Below are 24,537 nucleotides of genomic sequence, written 5' to 3'. Positions count from 1 at the left end.
TCATGATACCCTCTTCAGAAATTAAGCCAAAATCCAGGGGCAAACTTAAATTTTTTTAACCCCCATTTCTCAAATTCAAATCAAATCAAACTTTTAAGATAATCCCTCTTTACTCCTTCCTAAACTTACACACTTCAGCTTCATCCATTCCTAATTCTCTCAAATCCCACAAAATCTCCAATTTTAATCAATGTAAATCCTCAGAATAAACCAATTTAATCTCATTATGATGAATAACAAATTTTCTGCATCAAAAACTCAAAGTAAAACGGAGAAAAAGGTTAAAAATCCGAGCCCCAGAAATCCATTGATGGTAAAAAATCTCAACATTTCATCTTCTTGTTCATCTTCATTTTCATCTGCAACTTCAATATCTAGTGAAGCAGCAGCAGAAGCTTCAAAGGGTTGTCTCAGGTTTTTTCTGTCTAATTACTCTTCTACTGCTACTAAAAATGCTAGTAATAGAAAACCCAAATCTTTAATTGCTCATAAAACCCCTAAAACTGCTCCAAATGCTAAGCGTTTGAAGGTTAAATTGAGTGAAAATGGTGGAAATTTGGTGAAAAATTGCAATAATTTGCGAAACCCAGAAAAACCCATTTCTGGAAATGTTAAAAGGTTGAAGAAAAACCCTCCTACTCCTTGTTTGTATTCTTGGAAATCTGGGAAAAAACCCAGCTCAAGATCTGATTTTTCTGTTGGTTCTGATGCTAGATTGTGTGAAAAAGGTGTGAGTTTTACTCCTGTAGGTAAAAATGGTTGTGTGTCTGATTTGGGTGAAAAGGAGTCAAATGGTTGTGATTCAATCAGCCCTATTCCGCCTATACAGGCTTCTGTTTCGCCTGAGATACAAGGCGGTTCGACATCGGTGGTGAAAGCCACACCCACTACTTGTTATGCTGCTGGTCATGTTCTGTCTGGTGTTAGTGACAAGAGGAAATGTAGGCCTAGAGGATTGCTTACTATTGGAAATAATGACTTGTTTGGGTCTAGTAAAACTAAGGTGTTTAGGAGTGATGATGAGGGTGTCCTAGAAAGTTTTAGCAAGCCTAGGGTTTCTCTTGTTCCTTTTCCATCCGAGGCTTCGATGCAGTGGATATTATCTCCTTGTGATGAGAACAGTGAGGACAAGGATGATGATCATGGTAAAAGTGATGTGAAATTGAACGAGTGTGAAGTGGTGTTGTCTCCGAATTCAATTGGTTGTTCATCTTCACCTATGTCGAGTCTTGGGTTTTCGTCTGAGTTGTGCAATAGAAGTAGTTGTACAGCAACAAGTAGTGCAGCCACTACAATTTCTCATAGTAGTAGGAGTAGGAGCCCTGACTTTCGAGGTGTCCTTGGGCCTTCATTTGATCATTTGGTGCGTAGCCCCTCACCAACTTATCCTCTTTATGTGCCGAGTTCTAAGGTTGAAGTCTCACCTAAACTAGACAAATATCGGCATGATCATGAAAAAGAAGCTACCCCACATTCTGAAGATTCGATAGGAAGTGGAAATGTTATTCAAACCCCACAGTCGGATTCAAGTACAGAAAGCTTTGGATTGTCCCAGTTGAGCAGGGATGAGATATCTAGACTTTGGTTTGAATCTGAACTTGATTCAGTGGCTGAAGTTCTCAGAAGAACTAGCTTATCTCCGGGATGTGATAAGCCTGCAGTGGATTCACCAAAGATGAGCTTTGAGTTTAATCCGCTGATTAGACCAGATAATTCAATTGACCTTGCCAATTTCCGAAAAGCCATGGATAGTCAGGCTTCTCCTGGGATTCCTGAATCATTGCTCCGTAGTTTTCATGAGTCTGAGGTTAGGATATCATGGAGAGAAGGATTATCTAGCCGTATATTTGATATGGATGAATTAGATTGCTGCAGATGCTTCTCTGATGAAGAAAATGATGCTGATGAATGCAATAATCCATGTGAGTCATATACACCCCCACAGGTTGCTGATACTGATTCCAATAAAATTCTGGACAATGCATTTGTCCCTAATGTGTTAGCTCACAACAAAGACAACATCAGCCAAGAGGATATAGAAAGGTCCCCTTCTAAGGGAACGAATAGTCCATGTCATGATTCAAGCAGTGGTGGTGGAAGTGCAGATCATGTGGCAAAAGACTCAAGTTGGAATGTATGCTTTGAGAATCATCTGTTTCAAGTATGACACTGTTGCTGTGCTGCACGCCTGCACCTGCTAGTCTGTATACTTTGTTCTAACATTCCACTTCTTCTTCAAGATGATTACAGTAGTGTTATTTTTAATTCAGTTCTCACATCTCTTTGTAGAGATTTCATCCCTTTTTATACAACTTTTTTGATCCTTTTTATAGATGTATTTAATTTATCTCACATGTTCTTTCATTTATCTTTTCACTGAGATTATTTGGCATGTGTATTTTCTATTTATTTTTCAATAGAAGGTCGAGATTTTTTTTTATTTTTTTGGCTGATGCTTGAACAACTACTTGTATCTATCATATAAAGGGATTGATGCCTTTTAGTAAAAAGACGAGTTTATGCTTGAATTGACAGGACAACAAAGACAATTGGGGAATGAATTAGTTTGATGTATCACAACGAACTACGGATAGTCTGTGCTTGAAATGCAGGGAAACAAGTATAAGCATAAAAACTTTTGATCCATACCAGTATTTTACTGGGTTATATCAGAGCTAAGAAGATCAAGATCTTGCCAAGATCCTTCTGGGATTACCTTTACTGTCAGTCGAAAAGGTTAAGCATCACAGGTTGTTTTATTTAATTTGAACTATGCAATATAATCTAATTGCACAATCTAGATGAAGCTAGTATTTGCATACACAACGATTAAGAGCAAGGTGGTTTGTAGTTTCAAAATCTAAAACTTCCATTCACATGTAGAGTATTGTTTGGGGTATTACCATGAGAATTGACATTGATTTCTTCTGCAAGTTTGTATGCCGATCCATTCTTTTACAAGTTCTCTTCTTGGTTAACTTTCAAATTTTAATTAATATACACAATTCGTGTTTGAAGCCTTCTTTTTATAGCCATGACTTTGATCGAGGGCTTTCTGGGCATTTAGAAATGTTTATTGTATGTCTAAGCATACAAGCAAGGAAGTCAAGTTCCTTCCTCTTCCCATCTACAAGAGATCCTAGTTTGCATTTAGCTTCCCATCTACAAGAGATCCTAGTTTGCATTTAGCTTGAGTTAAGACTTCACCTATTGAAGTAGAAAGAAAAAATGTCATAATATAGGTTTTCTTATCCAAAAAAGACCATGTTTGATAGTTTTACATGGTTATTAAGGAAAATAAGATAGTAGTCACTGAAAAAATGATGATATTTTGTCATTATTTTCAACTTTAGCTGGCATAATCCATGTGAATATAAACCACTCAATCAATACATCTAATAACCAATGAATGCAAAGTAAACAGACTGCTAACTTTAGGTGGCATAATCCATGCGAATATAAAACCACTCAATCAATACATCTAATAACCAATGAATGCAAAGTACACAGACTGCTAATGTCATCCATTGAAGTATATGAATATGTAGTTTTGCACGCGATACGTGCATTGAATATTATTAAGAATAGTTGAAACGTAACCATTAAAAGGGAACGCCTAAAAAGACAAACGTAACCATCTTTCAAAAACAGAGGGAGAATATATTATAATATAAAATAGATTTTTTCATATCGGTTTTTGGTTTTATGGTGACCGTAAATGCTTATCATTTGTATTTTTTTATTTTTTTTTGACGGGCCCTATCATTTGTAAATTACAAATAAACATCCAATAAAGAAAATTTGAGTAATTTAAGGACACTATCCTAGTTTCCTAGGGGAGAATTCTGGCTAATTTGATTTAACGGATATATATTATTCCCTTAAAAAAAAAAAAAAAAAAAAAAAAAGGAAACGGAAGGACGGAGCCCTATTTGTCCTCTCTCTCACACTCTCAGTTTATTGAAGCGCACTCCTCGTTCTCCATTGAGGCGCCTTCTGATATTTCAATCCTCCATTGAAGCAGCTTCTCAGGTAACTTCTTGTTTACTTTTGTAATCATATCAACTTTAGAATCTAGGGTTTCTAATTTAATTTAATTTCCAGTATAGTGAATTGAACTGTTGGTTATAACTACTGACGAGAAAAAAGTTATGAGCCTAATTCAATAATTGAATAAAATTTGGTTGCTAATGTGTTGTAGTACCCTAATTGAATCAAATTTGGCTGCTAATGGGTAGTAGAACCCTTTAATTTTAGGATTGAACTATGAAACTAGTAGTTATGAACCTAATTGATACTATGTAATTGAATAATATTTGGTTTATGAAGATTAACAAAAAATCGAGTTAAAATAAGTAAGCTAATATAGTTAAAGTCAAAGTGATGCACTTATTCGGAATCGGTAATTAGGATGGAAAAACTTTGAATTTTTAGTTTTTGTTGTCCTGTTGTTGGCTATGCTAGATTTTCCCTTTGGAATGTTGTAAGCTAAAAATTGTAGCATATGTGATTATAAGCTTGGATAGGTGCTAAAAATTTTCCGTTTATAACATACTGAATTGTAAGTTTGTTTCTATTAAGCTGTGTTTACAATGCAAGTTATTTACAGTATTCAGAGTTTGTTTGAAGCAATGTATACTGCTTGATTGTTTGCTGCGTAGCTGGAGATAATTACATACATTGTGGAAAATTAGATTATACGGAGTAATGTTTTTCGGCACCTATTAATTACAGGTCTTTTAACAGTGAGGAAACTGCAACACCATGATACCATCAGACCCATCGGAAAGACTCTCCCTCCTACGTCGAATCCAAGAGGGAGACCTAGTAATAGTCTATGAACGCCATGACCACATGAAGGCTGTCAAGGTAATTGGAGGCTCAGTCCTGCAAAACCGGTTTGGAGTGTTTAAACACTCTGATTGGATTGGTAAGCCATTTGGGTCCAAAGTCTTCAGCAACAAAAAGGGGTTTGTTTACTTGTTGGCACCAACTCCAGAATTGTGGACATTGGTTCTAAGCCACAGGACTCAGATTTTGTACATAGCGGATATTAGCTTCGTAGTTATGTACTTGGAGATAGTTCCGGGATGTGTCGTCCTGGAGTCAGGTACAGGTAGTGGTTCTCTCACGACTTCACTTGCCAGGGCCGTGGCACCGATGGGTCATGTGTATACATTTGATTTCCATGAGCAAAGGGCTGCTTCAGCTAGGTAAGTTCACCTTCAAATGAACTGTTTTACTAATTAATTAAATTCAGTTAATCATTTTGAATTGTAGTGGCGTTCCTGTTAGAAGTATCGCTGGAATTACAATTTGCTTCTTAGATTATCTTGAATGGTATGGTGAACCCAAAATGTGAATGATAGTTGAGCTTGCCCACTTGAACATTTACTATGTGGCTGACCTCAAGGTTCTATGTTTTCTTCTTTTTGCTTTTAGGCTCTGTTTGTTTTGGTGGAAAACATTTTCCATGAAAATGATTTTTCCTTCAGTTCTCCATTCTCCTTTGTTTCTTTGTAAAAGAGTGGAAAACAGTCTTCTCATATCTAAAAACTTTCTTTTAAGAGAAGGAAAACCATGCACTTTTCTCTCTAATTTCTTGCTTTATATTTTCTCTCCTCTATATTTCCCTCCCTTTTACTCCCATTTATCTTTTTAGGAAAATCCTTTTTACAATTGTGTTTTCCCTTAAAAATTGTTTACCTTAGAAAGTGATTTTCCTGAAAAATGTTTTTAATCAACATAAGCGGAGCCTTAGTATATGGATGTAAAGATTGTGGCGATTAAATAAGGTAAAGCTATAGTTGGGGATGGTTATTGTACATTACACCTTAATAACTGTTGTACTTCTTGTGTTGCTGGGGGGAGGGTGGAGAGGTGGGAGTGTTACTCCTTTTTCATTTGTACTTTTGACCCATGCTTACATAGAAGGGGACTTTTTGATGTTCTCTACTATGCTTATTTCCCATGCCTGAAAGTTGGTCATTGAAAGAGCTCTTCATGGGAGTCTGTAAATTAAGTTATGTTTGCTGCAAAAAGGGTTGTTTAAAGTTCAACAACTGAAGTTTTATCAATAAGAATAATAATAAAAATTTTGAGGAGAATAAATAAAGAAAAAGAACTGCAAATAGGGTATTGCTGTTGTACTCCTACAAGTTATGTTAGGTTGTTCTTTTCTTTTTTTTTTTTTTTTTTTTTTTTTTTTTTTTTTTTGTGGTTGATTTATTATGGTTCTTTTAGCATGGTCACTTACGAAATAGCTTCTCACTGTTTGATTTCATGTGACAGGGAGGACTTTGAGAAGACAGGAGTGAACAAGCTAATTACAGTAGGAGTTCGAGATATTCAGGGTGAGGGATTTCCTGATGAACATTTAGGACAGGCTGATGCTGTTTTCTTAGATTTACCCCAACCTTGGCTTGTAATCCCGTCAGCTGGAAGGATGTTGAAACCAGATGGGATTTTGTGCTCATTCTCGCCTTGCATCGAGCAAGTACAACGATCATGTGAAACTCTCGGATTGAAGTTCACAGGTAGGTTTATCTGTTAACTTGATATAGTTTTAAAATTGTTATAATCTTTTCCCTTTCATTAAGCCTAGTTTCTTACTCAGATATAAGAACGTTTGAGATACTCCTCCGAACATACGAAGTTAAAGAAGTAAGGGCTGAACTTGGTAAAGGAGATGAGGGTTTCTCTTTTAGATCACCACCTCACAAGAAAAGACAACATTCAACTGAAAAAGGCGATGCAGTGGAAGCTTCTGGTGCCGCAACTGTCATGGCTAAGCCATGCAGTGAAGGAAGAGGCCACACAGGTTATTTGACATTTGCTAGACTGAAATGCCTTTGATAGGCAAAGCTTCTATTTTGTTTGGAGGGCTCGCTTCTGACAGACATGGGAAACACGATGTGCATTCATGAGGAGTTTCCGTTTGCAGAATCAATCAATGCACCTATGTTGGGAATGACTGCTGAGGGTGTGGGCAGGCTTATACGAAAAGGACAAGAACAAGTGATTGCTGAACGAAGAAACATTATTGAGAAAGATATTTTTAACGCTCTTTGGGCACAACTTTGGGTTTATTGTTGCAAGTCGACAGACAAATGATCTCCTGCTAAAGTGTTAATTTAATACCCCGATTTGTTTTCATTTTTCATTCTTCTAAGGGTTTTTTTTTAGTTTTCACAGGTAAGTTTTGTAGCTCAAAATAGTCAAAAACTGTAAAATTTTGTTGTACTGCATCTTTTTTTTTTCATGAAAATGCTTCACCAAATTTTGAGTACCTAGTAAGTCTTTACTTTTCAATGTGCTTGTCTTTTAGAGAGTCCGCTTTGTAATTTTATTTTAATTTTTTTCATACATTTAGTAGGTAGTAATGTTTAATTTTTTTGTCACTTGTACCATATTATTTACTACGGATAATTTTCATATCATTCATATTATTAGTACATGTTATTAATAATTATTATATAAATGAGAGTGAAGGATAGCTCAAGTAGTTAGAGCTCCCCTTCCGATTCCAAATAATTTCAATTATGGTTTAGTCTAAAATTCTAAATATAATAGCACTATGTAGCTATTGGATGCTCTCAAATGTTGAAGAGAATATTGCTTGTTTAAATTGAAGAGTACAAGTATGATAGTTTCTCCAAATTAATAATTCACGTTGTCAACTCATTCTTAATTGAAACAATGTTCTATTGATTGCTTCATATCTCTATCAAACTTGCATAATCCAGCCTATCAACTTCTTAATGACATTAGTGCTGCTAATTATATATTTAAAGGAATGGATATGTGGTCAGCTACGCCTTTGTCAAACTTACATAATCAAGTTTATCTCAAATATTAGTAAATACGAATACTTCGTATTGATTATTGAATGGGTAGTATTTCAAATTTGGAATTTACATAGTCCTAATTTAATTTGATTTTGAGTCTTAGATTGACTATGAGACAATAAACTAATGTTTTTAGCTTCCTTGCTTTACCATACGCACGTAAGTGCTGATCCATCTCTCCATCATATATATATATATATATGTGTATATATATATATATATATATATATATATATATATATATATATATATATATTAATTAATTAATTAATTAATTAATATGGTTAAATTTTATTGTTTCATATGAGTATATGAACATACAACAACATATACGGAGTAGTAAACACAATTTATTAAATCAAATTAAAGTATATCGTACTCGTATAAAATGAAGTATATGTGCAATTCCATAAAAGCAAGGATATTACTCTTGATTATCAAAAAAAAAAAGGATATTACTCTTAAGTCACAAAAATTAGAATTTTAATGTTGATAAAATCTTGTATGACAAATAACCTATCTTTCATATTGTTCAAAAAAAAAAAAAAAAGCAAAAACCCCCAAATTTAAACCACTGTAAAGTCAACATTGCAACTTTACAAGTAGTTGAGTAAGTACCAACATTACTCGTTACTCCCCTAGTCCCCTGTACTACTTATGGGAAGACAGGAACATAACGAAGTTTCTATTTTCGTCATAAATTTTTAATATCTGTGTAAGTTTGGATTAGATCAAGTTTACATCTTAATCTTTTATATTATTTATTTATTTATTTCTTTATTTTTTTTTTTTGAAAACAATCTTTTTATACTTGTATAAGTTATAAACATGTGTTACGTGTACTTTTCTTCCAGCCATCAAAAAATCAAAGTAGCCATAATAATCCGTTTTACTCCGTATTTATTAATTACAATAATCTAGACTTTTCAAAGTAGAAAATTTGGATAAATTAATTTCTATACTTTGATTTACATAGAGCGACAAATTTAGCAATAATAAATTCCCTTACAACTTGCACTTAGTTTTTAGAGTGTTAGAGTACTTGAGTTAAAAATGAACGTTCCGACTTTAATTATCAAGACATTACCAATTAAAGTAGTTGTCATTCACAGATTACAATCGTTTTGTTTTGAGTACATAAAATCAAAATATGTTATGTGACCGAAACTTCCATTCACCAATTCATGATTGACATTTACTACTTAAGAAAATGAAATAAAATGGCGTGCTTTATGCCCCCCGTTTCAACGATAAAATAATTTATAATTGGCCAGCTGGCTGATCATACTAAACCTCTAAGACGAAGTCTACCAAAATGAAAGATATACATGAACGAAGCAACTATAAATTCATTATTTTTTTACTACTATTACTATCCTAATAACAGATAAGTCTTCTAGATTGAGAAGAAACTATGTCATACTTTTTAGTTGGCATGTTGTTCTCATTATTATCTGAACTAACCAATCCTCTTCTCCCAACTTAAGAGAAGTTCTTTATTATAATGATTATGTTATAGGCTACGCTTATATTTGTTCGTAAAAAAAAAAAACGCTTATATTTGACTGTAATAACTCTATTGTCTATACATATTTTAACAAAAAAAAAAAAAAAACAAAAAAACAAAACTACACTATTTAAAATATTAGGGTCTGTTCTCATTGACTGAACTGAACTGAACTTATTACAGCTGAACTGAACTGAACTGAACCGAACTAAGAACTGAGCTGAGCTTAATTGAACTGAATATTTTATAAGAGACGAAGGAAATTAAGAGCTGAATTAAACTGAACTGAGCTGAACTGAAAATAATCGTATCAGAACAAGGCCTTATAATGTGTTTTATTCACTTTTATGAGCTTATTTTACTATGCTAGTATTTGATTTGAACTTACTATTAACTTAATAAAACTAATTAGTTTAGTTGTAAACTTGGGTGTAACTCTTATCAAAATTTGTTTAGTTTGGAAAGATTAATTTCATTTCAGTAAAAATAATTTAATTTCAGTGAAAATAATTTCAATTCAATAAAAATAATTTCAGTTTAGATCAATAAAAATAAGATGAAGTGAATAAGGCCTTATGGGGTATATTCAATCCTTATGTGTATTCATCTTTCTCTTTATCTTAATATTTTGTAATACAAAGTACTTGCTTGTAATTGTGTTACTCCTATAGTATATTGATAGCAATCAAGTCATCTCATATATTTAGATGCCTTGTACCAAGAATAATACGAAGTATAAAAAAAAGTAACCCCAAAGGTATGATTGACAAAATGAAAAATGTCAAACTAAAAAAAAATAAAATAATAAGAGTGACTCATGCCAATTTATGATAATTGTCACAAATGACAGAATGGAAAAAATTGAATTGGGGGAGGATCATACTACTGTAGAACTGTGTGAAGATGCATAACTTCCATCTAATACTCGAGAGCATAGGCGTATAAGAAGGATAATGTAAAAAAGCATAATTTTACACCCGACTGTATAATTAATGAACATTCTAGTTCTAGTAAGGATGAACAATCGAACCCATATTATTTGCGTGTGGATGGAAGAATAAAAGGTGCCTTAGCTTGTAGCAAGAGCAACACTTTTCCAAAGGTTCCAAGAAGAAAATGAGTATATATATTGGATGATCCAATATTAATTTGTCAGCTGTGCTGTAATGATTCTTGGTCAATAATACATATGATTAACATATATTTGGATCAACTGAATTCCAAACGTTTAACCTTTATTGGGTCGTGTAACAAATCATCTAAAATATGCCACATTTCATGTAACTTTACTTTATATTCATTTCATCAAGTTAATCCAATTTTCTTAAACCACTTTTTTAGCTTTAATGATTATTCATCAGTATAAAATTTTGATAAATGAGTTATAAAGAAGTCAAGAAGAAGGCAATGTTTTGATTTGATGAATGAAGAAAATTCTACATCTAGTAGAATTATAAAGAAGAAGAAGACTTAGCTTGATTCTTCATTATAAAGATACTTATAACTAGTTGTCATTTGTATGATTGTGTTTTCTAAGTGTTATGTCACCTAGTCTAGATCAAATGTGATGGCTATTAATCAACAAGTCTAGGTCCCTTTATGGGCCATATATATTTAGTTCCAAATCACGACTAACACCACCTGACGGCGGCTAAGGTAAAATGCAATTGGGTAAAAAAAGACTATTATTATTATAGATCGACCTACAGGCTACAATAGTATAAGACTAGCTAGATTCAAATGATCTAATTGACCTACCTACATTTAAACTGTAAGCAGAACCTGATAAATTTAAACTATACAAATATAAGTAATTTACAAAAGATGTTCATTAGGACTGCTCAAATAAAAAGTGAAGCAAACTTTAAGAAATATAGGGAGTATTATAAATTTGACTAATGTAATTATCACCTGAACATAATTGAAAACCAATTAAACCACACAATACCTGATTTGAATGATTCGTATGCCACTATTAGTAGAACATGGAATTTATTTATTTAAAGACCATATATAACTCGTTACAAGCCTTCCACCACTAATAAAATTTTAAACACATAGCATAAAATATATTCGTTACCATTTATGCTCATAATATTATAAAAAAAATAACCATGTACCTTTCATAAATCTGACTATAACATAACAAAATATTAGTCCAAACCAGTTGGCTCATTTGATAATCCAACCAAAATAAAAAATTTGCATAATATTATTCCAATCAATTATTGTATATATTTGTTAGTTCGCTTTCAATTCAAATACATATAATTTAAAAATTCAATATTGATCTCTTAGCATAACATCTAAGTCAAATAAACGTCTTTATAATGGAATACTCACCAAACCCTCCCAACAAAACCAAAACACATTGCAAAAGAAACCTCAAAAACCTTAACCTCAAAGCACAACCTCTCTTCTTCTCATCTTCTTACCTTAGAAACTCACAAAGGTATTTTTTATGATTACTGTTATATATTTTTTTTGTACTATTATACAATATATTATACCAGTAGATTATAGATTTTCTTAATAGTAGTATTATATCTCATAGTGGTTTAATATTTGATATACAATTTGCATATTTATTTGTACCATTAAAAAAATATTTATACCACTACAACATTTAATAGGACTATATTACTTATTTGATGATATTTTATACTCATACACTCATGTTAATATTACAACTTAGCCATCCTATTTGTTTCAAAACAAATATGTGCTATGCGCCAAGAGTTATACCATGTCACTACGCGCAATTACAAACCTCTCATTCTCAAAACTTTGGATTATTGACGTTTTTAGTATATGTCAATGAAGGCCAATAGCTATTATGTTTCTCGTTTTATTGAATTTTATTGATTTATTTATTTTGATGGCCTTGCTTCCTTTTACCATAAAACGCAAACTAGTAAATCAATCAATTAATAAAAACGGATTTTTCACCAAATAACACTGAGTTTAAGCTTAATTTACCGTATACCACCAAAAACTTTCTAATACACCATATAACCTTCAGTTTTATGGAAATGTCACAACATGCCATTAATGACCAACGGAGGTTAACACCGTTAGTCATTAAGGTTAATAATGCCACGTGGCAATCAATAATTGGTCCAAATAAAAAAAGTTAAAACAAAAACAAAAATATGTAAAAAAAAAATGAAAAAAAACCCACCACCCACCCCCCCAAGCCACCACGAAACCCTAACCCTTACCCTAGGCCCACCTAAAACTGGCCGGCCGCCACCCTAAACCCACGAAATCGGCCGGCCGGAACCCCCCAATACAAACAACCACCCCGCCGATCTAAGTCCAACTTCGAAATCACCCTTTGACCCAAATCCTACCCCCAAAACCACCATAACCACCACCCTTAAAACACCAGCCAGCCTCGAAAAACCCCTTTAACCTTCGCAAATCACCGAAAACCTCCATCCCAGCCTCGATTAACCCCTCTAACCTTCGCAAAACGGCCGTAAACCTCCATCCCATCCCCGATTAACCCTTCTAACCTTCACCACGAAACTTGCCGAAAACCACCACTACGAAACCCCAAAACACCAAAATCGAAACCCTAGATTTTGGTTTTAGGGTTTCGGCATACGTGGTGGTTCAATGGGGTGGAGATGGCATCGGGATAAGGCGAATTCGTTCGCCGACGCGGGGGAGGGGGGTTTCTTTGTCGGCCGGTATGTAGGGGACGGTTTTTCGAGTGAGGTAGGGGGTTTTTGAGGTGATTCAATGGGGTTTTCGAGGGAGGCACGACAGTTCAGGGGAAGAGGAGGAGCGCCGGCGGAGGTCCTGGTCGGATTCCGCACCGGCGAGGGGGTTCGTTGGTGGTGGCTGACAGGGGCTGTCGTTGGTGGTGGTAGTTTTTTTTTTATTTTTTTTTTCAATAATTAATTAAATAATTATTTTAAAATTAAATTATTTAGAAGGGAACAAATCACAAGCTGCCACGTGGCATTATTAACCTTAATGACTAACGGTGTTAACCTCCGTTAGTCATTAATGGCATGTTGTGACATTTCCATAAAACTAAAGGTTATATGGTGTATTACAAAGTTTTTGGTGGTATACGATGAATTAAGCTTAAACTCAGTGGTATTTGGTGAAAAATCCGTAATAAAACAGATAAGGTATCGTTTTTTAGGGGGCATGAAACACATTTATGATTTATAGAGGAGTTACCCGTCCCTTGATCCTTATTATAAAAGTCGCTCAATATTAGGTCTAAAATATCACCATACGAAGACTTTTTCAAAGCAGCCACTTAATTGCCTCAAAAGACTTGTATCATCAAAAATAACTTATTTGCAATTTGCCTTAAACTATAATTGATTAGTAACAATTATTTCAACCGTAAGTTGTCTTATATCTAACTAGCCTTTTGACCCGTTCGATGTACGGGTTGTTACTTGGATAAATTATTTTCAAATAAAGGTATACTTTTCATAAATTGAAACTTTTTATATAGTATACGAAGTAATTTTTTCATTGCTAAAACTTAAAAAAAAATGGTTAGAGTAGAATTTTGAAAGAAGATGAAGGATTAAGTATATATACATGAAGATTGTGGAATATGAAAATGACGTATTAGTTTAAGTTATATTTTAAGTGTAGGAGATGAAAAGACAATTTTGATTATAATTCATACTATATTTTATGTAATATGTACAAATTATAGTGGAAATGAAACACTTCATTTTCTTTCTTGAATTTCCAAATTATAGAATGCATAAAGACTTGAACAAAAAAATTAAGGGAGGTGACATGTGGCATATGGGATAATGAGTGACTTGTGATGACATGTGTCATGTGAAAATATGTGGTTTGTGTTTTTAAATACTAAGTATAGATTGTTATTATGTTGATGTTATGTTAGTACATTTATTCCAAACTAGATATGTTTTTAAAAATTTCTAACTAAATACTTTGGCCTTTTTATATTTGAGCACATATGCTTGACTTTACTCCTGCCCTTGCCATAAATCTACTCTTCTCTTGAAAAGTTACAGGTTTTGTCTTTATTTTACTAAATAATTAAATTCAATGTATATTATCATTTAGAAAAATTAACAAAAGTAAACAAGAAATCAATTTAGAATAGGTATTATACTAAAACATGTTTCAATGTTACAAATATCACTTGCATAGTTGTGTGGTTGTAAGTGGGTAGTACTCCGAATAAGATATAATATAATAAGAAGTTAAGAACGGTTATAGGCTTGACTTGTTGGGTGCTTGTGTACATCCAACATGGGCAAGTAGATATTTAATTTCTTTGAAACCTTAGTGTTCTCATTATTATTGTTATACACTCTTAAATGGACTATCTGTCAGCTAGATGTCAATAATGGTGTTTTTTAGTAGCGGATTTCGTGTTGAGCAATTCCTACACAACTTCATCTATATTATTAAAGGGATTTATAATGTATTATTTCTTAAGCAAAGACTCAAAACTATGTAAGACCAGTGTCTTGTTAGATTGTATCATTTATATGTGCTCTATTCTATAGAAATGAAGCTTCAAAATAAATTAAGCAAAGCTAATGCTTGCGATCAGATCAATTTCTCTAATTTAATCTATAAGGTTGTATGAAGTAAACTCTTTGAACATTGAGAGACTAGTTGAAATTAATATTGGAAAAGAAACTAGAGATATGGCTGACGAAAACCCTGAAACATTGTGAATTTGTGGTGATGAAAGTTTCTACACTTTAGTAGCACGTGCATATTCACATGATCTCAGGGCCTGTTCTAATTTACTAAATTGAACTGAACTGAATAAAACTGAACTGAAATGAATTATTTATGAAAGAAGAAAATTAGGACAGAACTAATTGGAGCTGAACTGAACTGAACTGAAATTAAACTAAAGAGAACAAACCCTTGGTATTATGACATTATCACTATATATATTGGTGTTGGGCATACAATCTTACACATACACAATTAAGAAATCATAGTCATATAACAAATCTTCCTGTGTATTAACCCTCGTTGCATACTACTCTCTCACTCCTCTTTTATTTTCCCCATGGCCCCACATTTTGTGAGAGTTTTTTGGGTCAAATGGTGCAAACAATAAGAGACGGAGGGAGTACATACCTAATTTACTAATCTATGATTCCTCTTGTATTAATAGTGAGAGTTATTAGGGTATAATTCAGCCTAATACTTTAGAATGTTTCTATGGATTTTTGGTGCTCAAAGAGTTTTTCATAGTGGTGTCATTCTTTATTATTTTTCTTGCCATCTTTCCTATTCATTCTTCTCAATCTCTACATTTTTTGTTTCCAATACGCATTCATGACCCTAACATCTTTGAATTAGATTAGGGTTGTTGGTTGTAGGCTAGAGCCGTAGTCCTCCAAATACTTGATACGTGCATTATTTTGCTTGATTATACTTTCAACTTTGTTAAAAAAATTCATGGGGGCTATAGTTTGTGCCAACTATGAAGATGTTGGTTTACCAGCAAAAAGTGATCACATTCAATAGTTGGCAGTTTGCACTTGGTTAACTCAGAAGTAGTTCTTCCATTCTTCCTTGGTTTGCTTAAAGTGTTGCTTTATGGTATTTTAGGGGTCACTTAGTTAATTTAGGGGTCTACAAGAAAGGGAAAGAGGATTAGTACCCTTGCTTTATGTTTCTCATTTTATTTTGGACACTTTAAATTTTGCAAAGCAAGATGTAATACCCCTTACCAACCTTCTTAAAAGATGAGGGAAGCCTTTCCAAATAAAAAAAATAATAAAAAAAAAAAAATAAAATAAAAAAATGATGGAATGATGTTTTATACAATGCCATCCAGAAGCTTGATGTTTATTTGTGGATTTGGTAAGATAATTAGGGTTAAGTCGACTAACTTTTCATAGTCAGCTCAAACTAATCGTTGATAGAAAAATTGCCAAAAAACTTAATAGGAGTAAGGTAAGGCTTCTCCATTTTTTTACGGTAGTTCCAACTTGTAAAATTTAACAAGCTTCATCCTTGTTCAGTAAAAATCAAGTAGGCGGCTCATGGATTTTTTTTGCAATAATAACCCTTTTTTTACAGAAATAAAGCAGCCTACCCGGACCGGCCTACCTCTCATCCCGGTTATTTCGTAGATCTGTCCTGGTTCCTCTGCCCTACCTAGCTCGACGCAAAAACCAAATGGGACTGATCCATCAATCACACAGAACAATCACATAGGTCCTAGGTGTATTATTGAAAGAGAAGGAAAGAAAATTGCTTGTATAGGATCATTGGATTTTGCAAATCAGTGACTTTTATGAAATTCATAGAAGCCACTTGCATATAAATTTTGAGAGCGATGTAATACTGTAATATGCAGGCCATCATGCTTTATGGATCTTGAGAGTGATGTAATTTGTAGGCAAGTGCAATGATATGAACATGTTTGTTGATGGTCATCTAATCACTAGAACCATATTCTAATATACTCAAAATATATCGAAAATGACTTAATGGTTAGAGGACCATAAACAAACATATTCATCCCCTGCAAAAAAACCTAATTCAACTTCTGCATAATACATGGTTTCAGAAAAAAATAACAAAGAAAAGAAAATGGTCTTTTAGCAAGAGTTGAGTCTGTTTATATGGTAAGCTAACATAGGAAAGAACAAAAGCATATTCTAAGGAATCATTCCTTCCTGCTTCAATTCAAACTCTCAAGTAGTCTTGAAAGTGACTGAATTAATGTGAAAGATATTGTTTCAATCAGAAAAACATGTGGACTTTTCCGTGCAAGATATAAAGACTTACAATAAGGACGACATTTGATCCCAAGTCTTTGTTACTTCTCGAGCTTCTACTAGTTTACCTATTGTAGCTAGGTGATAATGTTTCACAGCTTTCACCTACTAGGAATCAAGAGATCCTAAAATATGTTAATTGGTGCCTACCAATCTGCCAAATATAGCAGTTGTGTCACTCAAATCCATCATTATCTTACGAGACAAGTACAGTGTGCTGCTATGGCCAACTCAAGAGCATCATTAAGCATCGTAATTTAATCAGCGAGGTAGTTTTAATTGATCAATGTTAGTTGACCAACCATCTAAAATGCAACACACTTTATTGTTAGTGATGTGGGCTTTATTTGCATGAAGTTATAGTAAGATTCACACTAATACATATCATACATGACAGCTTCTCCCCTTAATAATGATAAACTAACAGAATAACAGAAGACCCGGAATCAAAGTCTCACACTAACACCCCCAACCTTGCACCAATTACAAGAGTCCGCCAAAGGAAAGGTGAAGTCCAAGATCTGTTTGATTTTTTTCATGAAAGTTAATCATCACATATAGTATGTGTGAAGAATCACAGAAGACCATGGGGTTCACCTCCAGCTGTGCCAAGCTTAGAATTAAATTATTATTTTTTGTTAAAAGCCATAAACCTAACTCCCTTTGTGGATTTTCACCTTGTATTCTTATGATTAAAGCAAAAATCACACAGTTAATTCATCCACTAATAACTCATAGCAGAAAGGATAACACTGGTAATGCATGTAATTTCCTCGTACCAGAGACAACAGAATCCAGATACAACAAGCACAGAAGATGAGAATAAATAAAGTAGTAATGAGTATGAAATATTGATAAAGTTGTTACTTTTCATATTTTCAACTTCAAAGAGAAAGATGAGGTATCACATGTGCTAGGGTACAGAGTTAACTACATGTAATAATGTATCTTGATCCTAACTAACATGCTTCACATCATTGTATACAACAGGAGTAAGAAACTAGAGGAATTTCTATCTTTACCTTCATGACAGTGTTACTAAGATTCAATGCTAATAGGAGCTGATGGAACAGCTTCGTCGAAGTTTTCCATATTATTGAAAAAAGGTGGCTTTGCCGCACCATAGTAAAAATATGCCATGATCTTAGATAATTCATCAGCTGGTCTTATAGCTGTAAAATTGAGAAGAAGTTACAACAGTCATTGTCATGAGGGAGTAGGGAAATGCAATATTGCAATGAAAAGAAACTTTTTTGGAAATAAAAAAAAGAAAAGAAAAGAATGATAACCTTTCTCCCGATATAATATCTTCCCAGATTTTGTGAAGATGAGCTCAGGGAAATTGGACACCTTTAAAGCAGAGACCAAATCCCAATCTACAACTGCATCTATTGCAACACACTGGAATTTGTAAAGTAAGTTGTCAGATCTGCTCCAGTAGATAAATCCAATATTAAAGAAGAAGAGCATAAGAAGCAAAAGACTGACCCTAGGCGATGGTAACCTGCAGTTCCATATTATATTCACAGCTCTCTCCAACTCGTCTCGACATAGTTCATTTTCTTTTGGTCTGCAAACATGTTTATATTCAGATACAGGACAGGCAAGCGAGTGTTTTAAGTTTAACCAGTTCGGTAAGATGATTTTGAGGTGAAGCAGGCATTCAGACAAGAAGATGAGTATATAGAAGGTTGATGTTAAAATTACTGCTGTTACAGAAAAAGAGTTGCACTGAAAGCAATAATACACTTCACGTTCTAGGTCTGAAAATTAATGCAACATAGCTAGCAAATGACCATAATATCCCATAAACAGAAGGTTTGGAAGTTAAATATCTTTTTCCAAAATAAAGAAGGTTATATCAATTTGTCTTTACAATTGAGTACCATAACAGTATATGTGCACTTACAGAGGCCTATATTCATATGGCAACAATAACAATTAAACCTATCAAAACCACTACCAATAAAACAGGCAAAATACAGAGTATGATAATACAAGGCTGAAACTTTCGATTCTTTACTCGAACATAAAAAAATAAAGAGAGATACTGATTGTCAGATTCAGTTACAGAGAAAAACATATATAAAATAGCAAGCAACAAATTACCATTACCAAGGTTAAGGACAAAGGACAAGAAATTTAATTTGATGATTGAGTACTAAAAAATACTCAGCAGTCACAAAGCAAACTTCTATATACTGATAGCACTGATGATGAGATGCAACAAAATTTGAACAGCATGCAAGCTACAACTTCATTCAAAGTCTAAACTAACTAAACATTTCTATGTTCATCTCTCAATACAATTAAGGATGAAGGATAAATTGTTGAGTGCATGAAATGGTAAGGAGCCCCCACATGTAATTTCAGTGGGTACCTTTAGCGAATTTTTTATCACCACACACAAGAGATTGACAGAAAGTTAACTTGTATCAGCTTTTGTCTCAGTTTGAAATTATCACAACACTTCACAAGCACTTTGTTGAATTTTTGTAAAATTTGTACCCAGTGATTTTTTTAAAACCACATTACCTTACGAGTTTTTGTAAAACTTGCTTATATGAACCTAACTGTTATTAACATCGTGAGTTATAGCTTAAAGGTATAAGTTACTATCTAACAACCTTAATATACACTGTACATATGAACGTAACTGTTGACTGATATGGCGAGTTATAAACTTATAACCAATGTCTAAATATACAAAGCAAACACATATGAAACACATGAATTGCGATTACAAGAGGATTTTTTTAATCTTGCAAGCTAAAAGAGCATAAAATCAACACAAAAATTTTACAAGTACTACGAACAACTTAAACACATTGCCAATTCACCAAGTAAATGCGAGCAAATCTAATAAATTATAATTTCAACAAATGAATTATTATTTCAACATATTGTCTTAATTCAGTAATTAGCAAAACTTGCTGCTCTACTATTTCTTCAGCAGCTAAGAAGCATATAGCTCCCTCTAATGAGTCTAACCGGACCAAAATTAAGACATAAAACGGCATTCCACGTTATAAGAAGAAAGATGGAAAGGTAACCTTTTGTAGCGGTTGTGCACCAAGAAAATTAGAGGACTGATATCCTTGAACACCATCTCCTCCCATTCTGCCAAGGTAACATTACTAACATCTTTAATGGGATGAATATAATCATCATCCTGCCACACGATCTCCTTATCGCTATCATAATCCTCATCATCATCATCATCATCATTTTTCTTCACATTCTTGATGCTAATCTTATTAAAGAATTGATCCAAACCAAAACCCCTTCCTTCAGCATCCTCAGGCCAATCAGGATCTTCCTCCTCCACAACAAGGGGGTACTCGGCTAAAAGCTTCTCCATCTTCCTCCTCTTCTCCTCGGGATCAAGCTCCTCTTGAACATTAGGATACTTATCAATCACATCCCAAATCTTTTTCCTCCAATCACGCCTCTCATCTTCATCCATGAAACCATCCTCATCATCAGACTTCACATTATCAGCATTTCTACCAATTCCACATCTCCATCTTCTAAAATCACAATGCTGATGTTCTCATTAGCATGATAACAATAATATTCAAATTTAACTACATTATGAATTATATAAACACAGTAAGAAAACAAACCGGTAAAGAGATTGCTAGATGTTTCGACGACGAAAGGCAAAACCTCCCCTCCCTCCTCAAAAATTGAACAAAGGGTCTCTTTGATAACGAAAAATCACCACCCGAAATCAAGCACACCTTTAAGCTACTTTCTAGTGCCAAGGGTGAGTACTGAAATCTAGCAGCATATTGTAAACCCATTTACCCTGCAGCAATTTTATGGCAATTTAAGCAAACCACATCACAAATTAAACAATTATCATCAAACAAATTACAAAATTATACTACTTTAAAGTTCTTCCATATTAATCCAAATTGAAATGCCATAACTAAATTATGGCAATGCATTCATAAACCCTATCCAATTTTCTCACATTTTTTCTCTTATAAGCTTTATACAATTTAGAGCACAACATTAAACTATATATTGATAATCTAACACCAAAAAAATTGAACCCTGCAGCAATTTTATGGCAATTTAAGCAAACCCCATCACAAATTAAACAATTATCATCAAACAAATTACAAATTTAATTATTTTATAACTATATTACAGCATATACATTCATAAAACCTATCTAATTTTCCCACAATTTTTTTCCCAATTCGCTTATACAATTAATCGCACAAGCACAACATTAAACTATAAATTGAGAATCTAACACCAAAATAATTGACTGCAAATTATATTTGAGTAATGACATTAACCTGGCTTTGGATACTTCCTCTTTTTTGCTGGAATTTTCTGTTGCCTGGGAAAGTAGAGATTGTTACTTGTTAATCAGGTTAAGATAAGGTTTAATAACACGCGCACAAATGCCTAGTAGCTAGCTAGGATGCACGGATTCGGGTACGGACACGAAAAACTGGAGTAAACAAGTTGCCGCCTGCCGGTGGTGGTTGATCGGGTGTATCGCCGGCGGTGGTTGACAGTAAGGGGTAGCGGCGGCGAACTATGTGAAGTGTACTAGCGATTTGCGAATTGTGAATGAAACAACAGTAAAAGGGGGATTTCAATTTTGTTTAAAAAAGAGCTGAGGTGGCACTTAGGTGGCGTGTCCAAAGCAAAACGGGCCGTGTCACCACGGTCTGTGTCCAAAAAATAATAAAATATATTCGGACACGGATTTTCGCTGACACTATCTCTCCGTGTCCAACGCTTTCTAGCTAGCTAGTAGTCCATGCTTTCTAGCTATAGCTAGTAGCTAACAAGTCACACCTTACTCGTGACCCAAAATGACTTGAATCCAAACAAACCGACCCGACTCGAACTTAACCCGATGCCCGAAATAATCTGATCCGAAACCCTAACTTGACTCGACACTAAGTGACCTGAAATCCAAAGTAACCCAACCCGACTTAAACTCGATTTGATTGACCCGAATTCGATCCGACCCGAATTGACTTGATCCGAAGTGACCCGAATTTTGAAGTGAATTAGAGTTAATTGTGAAATGGTGAATTAATTATTTTAGGGCTTTTATCTTTCCTAAGTAATAGGTACTCACGTTTTTGTTTTTTTGTTTTTTTTTTTAAAAAATTTTCTTAATGATTTTACTTTATTTTTCCAACTATTTTTTTAAGTGAATTTATTTTGGTGAACCGACCCAAAATTGAGCTGACCCGACCCAAATTGGCTCGACTCAAATTGACTCAATCCGAATATTTACCAACCCAAAATTAACCCGGCGTGAATTGACCCGATCTAAATGACTCATTTGCCAAGTCTCTATTTGTTTTATTTTGACTTTGCCACATACTAGTACTATTTAGGTTTTAATGACCACAAATTACTCTCATAGCCTTTCTCTAATCAACTCCTTTCAACAAAAATAAAAGTGTTCTTAAAAAAAACGCCCTGTATATACCCTGAACAAAATCTAAGAGAATTACTGCTAGCGTGCTACCGCCATGTAATCCCCCGTATTTTTAAATATTTTATAAATGAAATTTAATTTTATTTATAATATTGTTTTGTATTTTTCCGTAATTTAATTTCAAAATATTCAAATTATTAATTTGGGTCAAAAATTATTTTGGTACAAATTATTTTATGAACCTTCATTATATAATTTATTTCAATACAACTAAGCTTAGTCCATTTCATTCATTTGGCCCATTAATTTTAGTCCATTTCATTCATTTGGCCCATTAATTTTATGAGGCTCAATCTTTCTATTTACCCTACAACGTTCTCTCCTATAAATACCCCATGAATCCCCAAAAATTTCCCACACAAAAAGGTTAGTCTTATTTTCTTTCTCCTTTGTTTTATTAATTTGTGTAATTATAATTATTGATTTATGGGTTTTAATTTTATTATTTGAAATTAATTTAATTAGTATCAAATTGTATTTTGATGATTAAACTTTATAATTTCATATTTTATAAGTGTCATAATTTTCAGATTTTGTAAATTTTATAACCTAGGCTTTTTAATTATTGAAAATCATGATTTTAGGGTTTTTATGAACAATTGATTTAGGGCTTTTATAGTAATGATGTTTTGAAATTTTGGTGATTATAACTACTGATTAGTTTAACTTAATTCTAGATTATTTTGAACACGTAAATTCGTGTTTTAATTTTTAGATTTCCGTTCGTTAATATTAATCCCGTTTTAATCCCGATCAGATTCTGAACTCATCCGATTTTGATGAAAAAATAGTGTTTTCCGTGTGGAAACAACGTTTTAAGAAAGACTCACTACCTTTGGTAATGAACACCACCCTTTCCTGGCCAACTTTAGCCTCTAAATATATTTTTTGGGCAGTTTTTGATTTTAACGAAGTTTTTTATACTTCAAATATTATCCTTGAGTTTGATTAATAAAATTAATTATGTTTAAAGTTAATTAAGCATAAATATATGTTTTATTGAAATTTTAAGTGCTGGAAATAGTTTCTAAGTATTACTTTTGATGTTTTATAAAGAGGGTTTAATCACCCATTAAAAAGGGAGATTATTAGGGGTTTTTAAATAATTTTAAGATTTTTATTAAACTTTAAACTTGCTGTAATTTCACGTATAAGAGTGTATTTTAAGGTTTTTATGAAGAAAATTTAAATAACTATATATAAACCTTTAATTCTAACTAAAGGGAAGGTTTTAAAGTGTTGGTTGATTTGGATTTTGAAGGTTTTAAGTAAGTTAGTATTGTTGTAAATTTGATTGATTGGGTATTGATTGAGATGTTATTGTTTGGTTTAGGAGAGGAGTTTATTGAAGGTGATTTCTAGATAGTAAAGTGGCATGCCTATTCGTTTACTCAAGGTACGCACAAGTTACGAAACCTTTCTTTTAGGTGCATGTTTAAGGATGGATCGAGAACTTAGTATCATGTATAGAGAAGACTGGGAATGATTGTTTGGTTATACATTGTGATTTCCGTATGATGTGCACTATTCTACTTTGTAAATATTATTTATCCCTTAACTTTGCAAGATACGCTTAGAGGCAAAGGTATGTGAATATGTGGAATGATTTATTTATTACTCATTCATGATTATTGAAATAGTTTGAGTAAAAAGGAAGAATTCAAGTCTTATAAGACGAGGTTAAGGTTTTGGGGTGTCTTATGCATTCAAGGTGTTTATACACCAAGGTAGTTAAAGGAATAAATAATAAGTGTTGCTTGTCACTAATAAATCAAGAATCGAAATTGAAAAGTTGTTTTACTTGATTGATTTGGTATTGGATTGATTGTATTGTTTGCATATGAGTCATCACCAAGTCTAAACCTGTAAATCACGTAAAGTGCAAGATGGATGAGCAATAAAACTCTGGATATATGGGTGCACTTCTGG

General features: G+C 33.3%; 3 protein-coding genes and 1 long non-coding RNA gene across 6 annotated transcripts; 3 read left to right on the top strand and 1 right to left on the bottom strand.

The window, feature by feature from the left end:
• LOC110738655 lies at positions 1-2,760 on the top strand. Its single transcript, XM_021919047.1, has one exon. The coding sequence runs from the start codon at positions 227-229 to the stop codon at positions 2,165-2,167; it is 1,941 nt and encodes a 646-aa protein (XP_021774739.1). The 5' UTR covers positions 1-226; the 3' UTR covers positions 2,168-2,760.
• An 888-nt stretch (positions 2,761-3,648) lies between these two features.
• On the top strand, positions 3,649-7,534 carry LOC110738654 (tRNA (adenine(58)-N(1))-methyltransferase catalytic subunit TRMT61A-like). Of its 2 annotated transcripts, none has more exons than XM_021919046.1 (4): positions 3,649-4,032; positions 4,747-5,213; positions 6,292-6,536; positions 6,617-7,534. In XM_021919046.1, exons 2-4 carry the CDS (start codon positions 4,765-4,767, stop codon positions 6,853-6,855), a joined length of 933 nt encoding a protein of 310 aa, XP_021774738.1. In that variant the 5' UTR covers positions 3,649-4,032; positions 4,747-4,764; the 3' UTR covers positions 6,856-7,534. The 2 variants fall into 2 exon arrangements, with proteins under 2 accessions (XP_021774738.1, XP_021774737.1); XM_021919045.1 differs by having other exon boundaries at positions 3,650-4,032; positions 4,735-5,213; positions 6,617-7,533.
• A 3,983-nt stretch (positions 7,535-11,517) lies between these two features.
• Positions 11,518-16,953, top strand: LOC110738652. Its single transcript, XR_002514644.1, has 2 exons — positions 11,518-11,806; positions 16,423-16,953. It is a non-coding gene; the product is annotated as an uncharacterized LOC110738652 (long non-coding RNA).
• A 985-nt stretch (positions 16,954-17,938) lies between these two features.
• LOC110738651 (thioredoxin-like fold domain-containing protein MRL7L, chloroplastic) lies at positions 17,939-21,739 on the bottom strand. Of its 2 annotated transcripts, XM_021919043.1 has the most exons (6): positions 21,440-21,739; positions 20,753-20,937; positions 20,180-20,670; positions 18,615-18,696; positions 18,416-18,527; positions 17,939-18,298 (listed from the first exon to the last, which is right to left on the bottom strand). In XM_021919043.1, the coding sequence occupies exons 2-6, from the start codon at positions 20,930-20,932 to the stop codon at positions 18,165-18,167; spliced, it is 999 nt and encodes a 332-aa protein (XP_021774735.1). In that variant the 5' UTR covers positions 20,933-20,937; positions 21,440-21,739; the 3' UTR covers positions 17,939-18,164. The 2 variants fall into 2 exon arrangements, with proteins under 2 accessions (XP_021774735.1, XP_021774736.1); XM_021919044.1 differs by lacking the exon at positions 21,440-21,739 and having other exon boundaries at positions 20,180-20,656; positions 20,753-20,885.
• Between the last annotated feature and the right edge of the window lie 2,798 nt (positions 21,740-24,537).

The sequence above is a fragment of the Chenopodium quinoa genome, unplaced genomic scaffold (genome assembly GCF_001683475.1).
Source record: "Chenopodium quinoa cultivar QQ74 unplaced genomic scaffold, ASM168347v1, whole genome shotgun sequence".
Lineage (NCBI taxonomy): Eukaryota > Viridiplantae > Streptophyta > Magnoliopsida > Caryophyllales > Amaranthaceae > Chenopodium > Chenopodium quinoa.
This window is presented reverse-complemented; position numbering and strand designations above follow the sequence as displayed.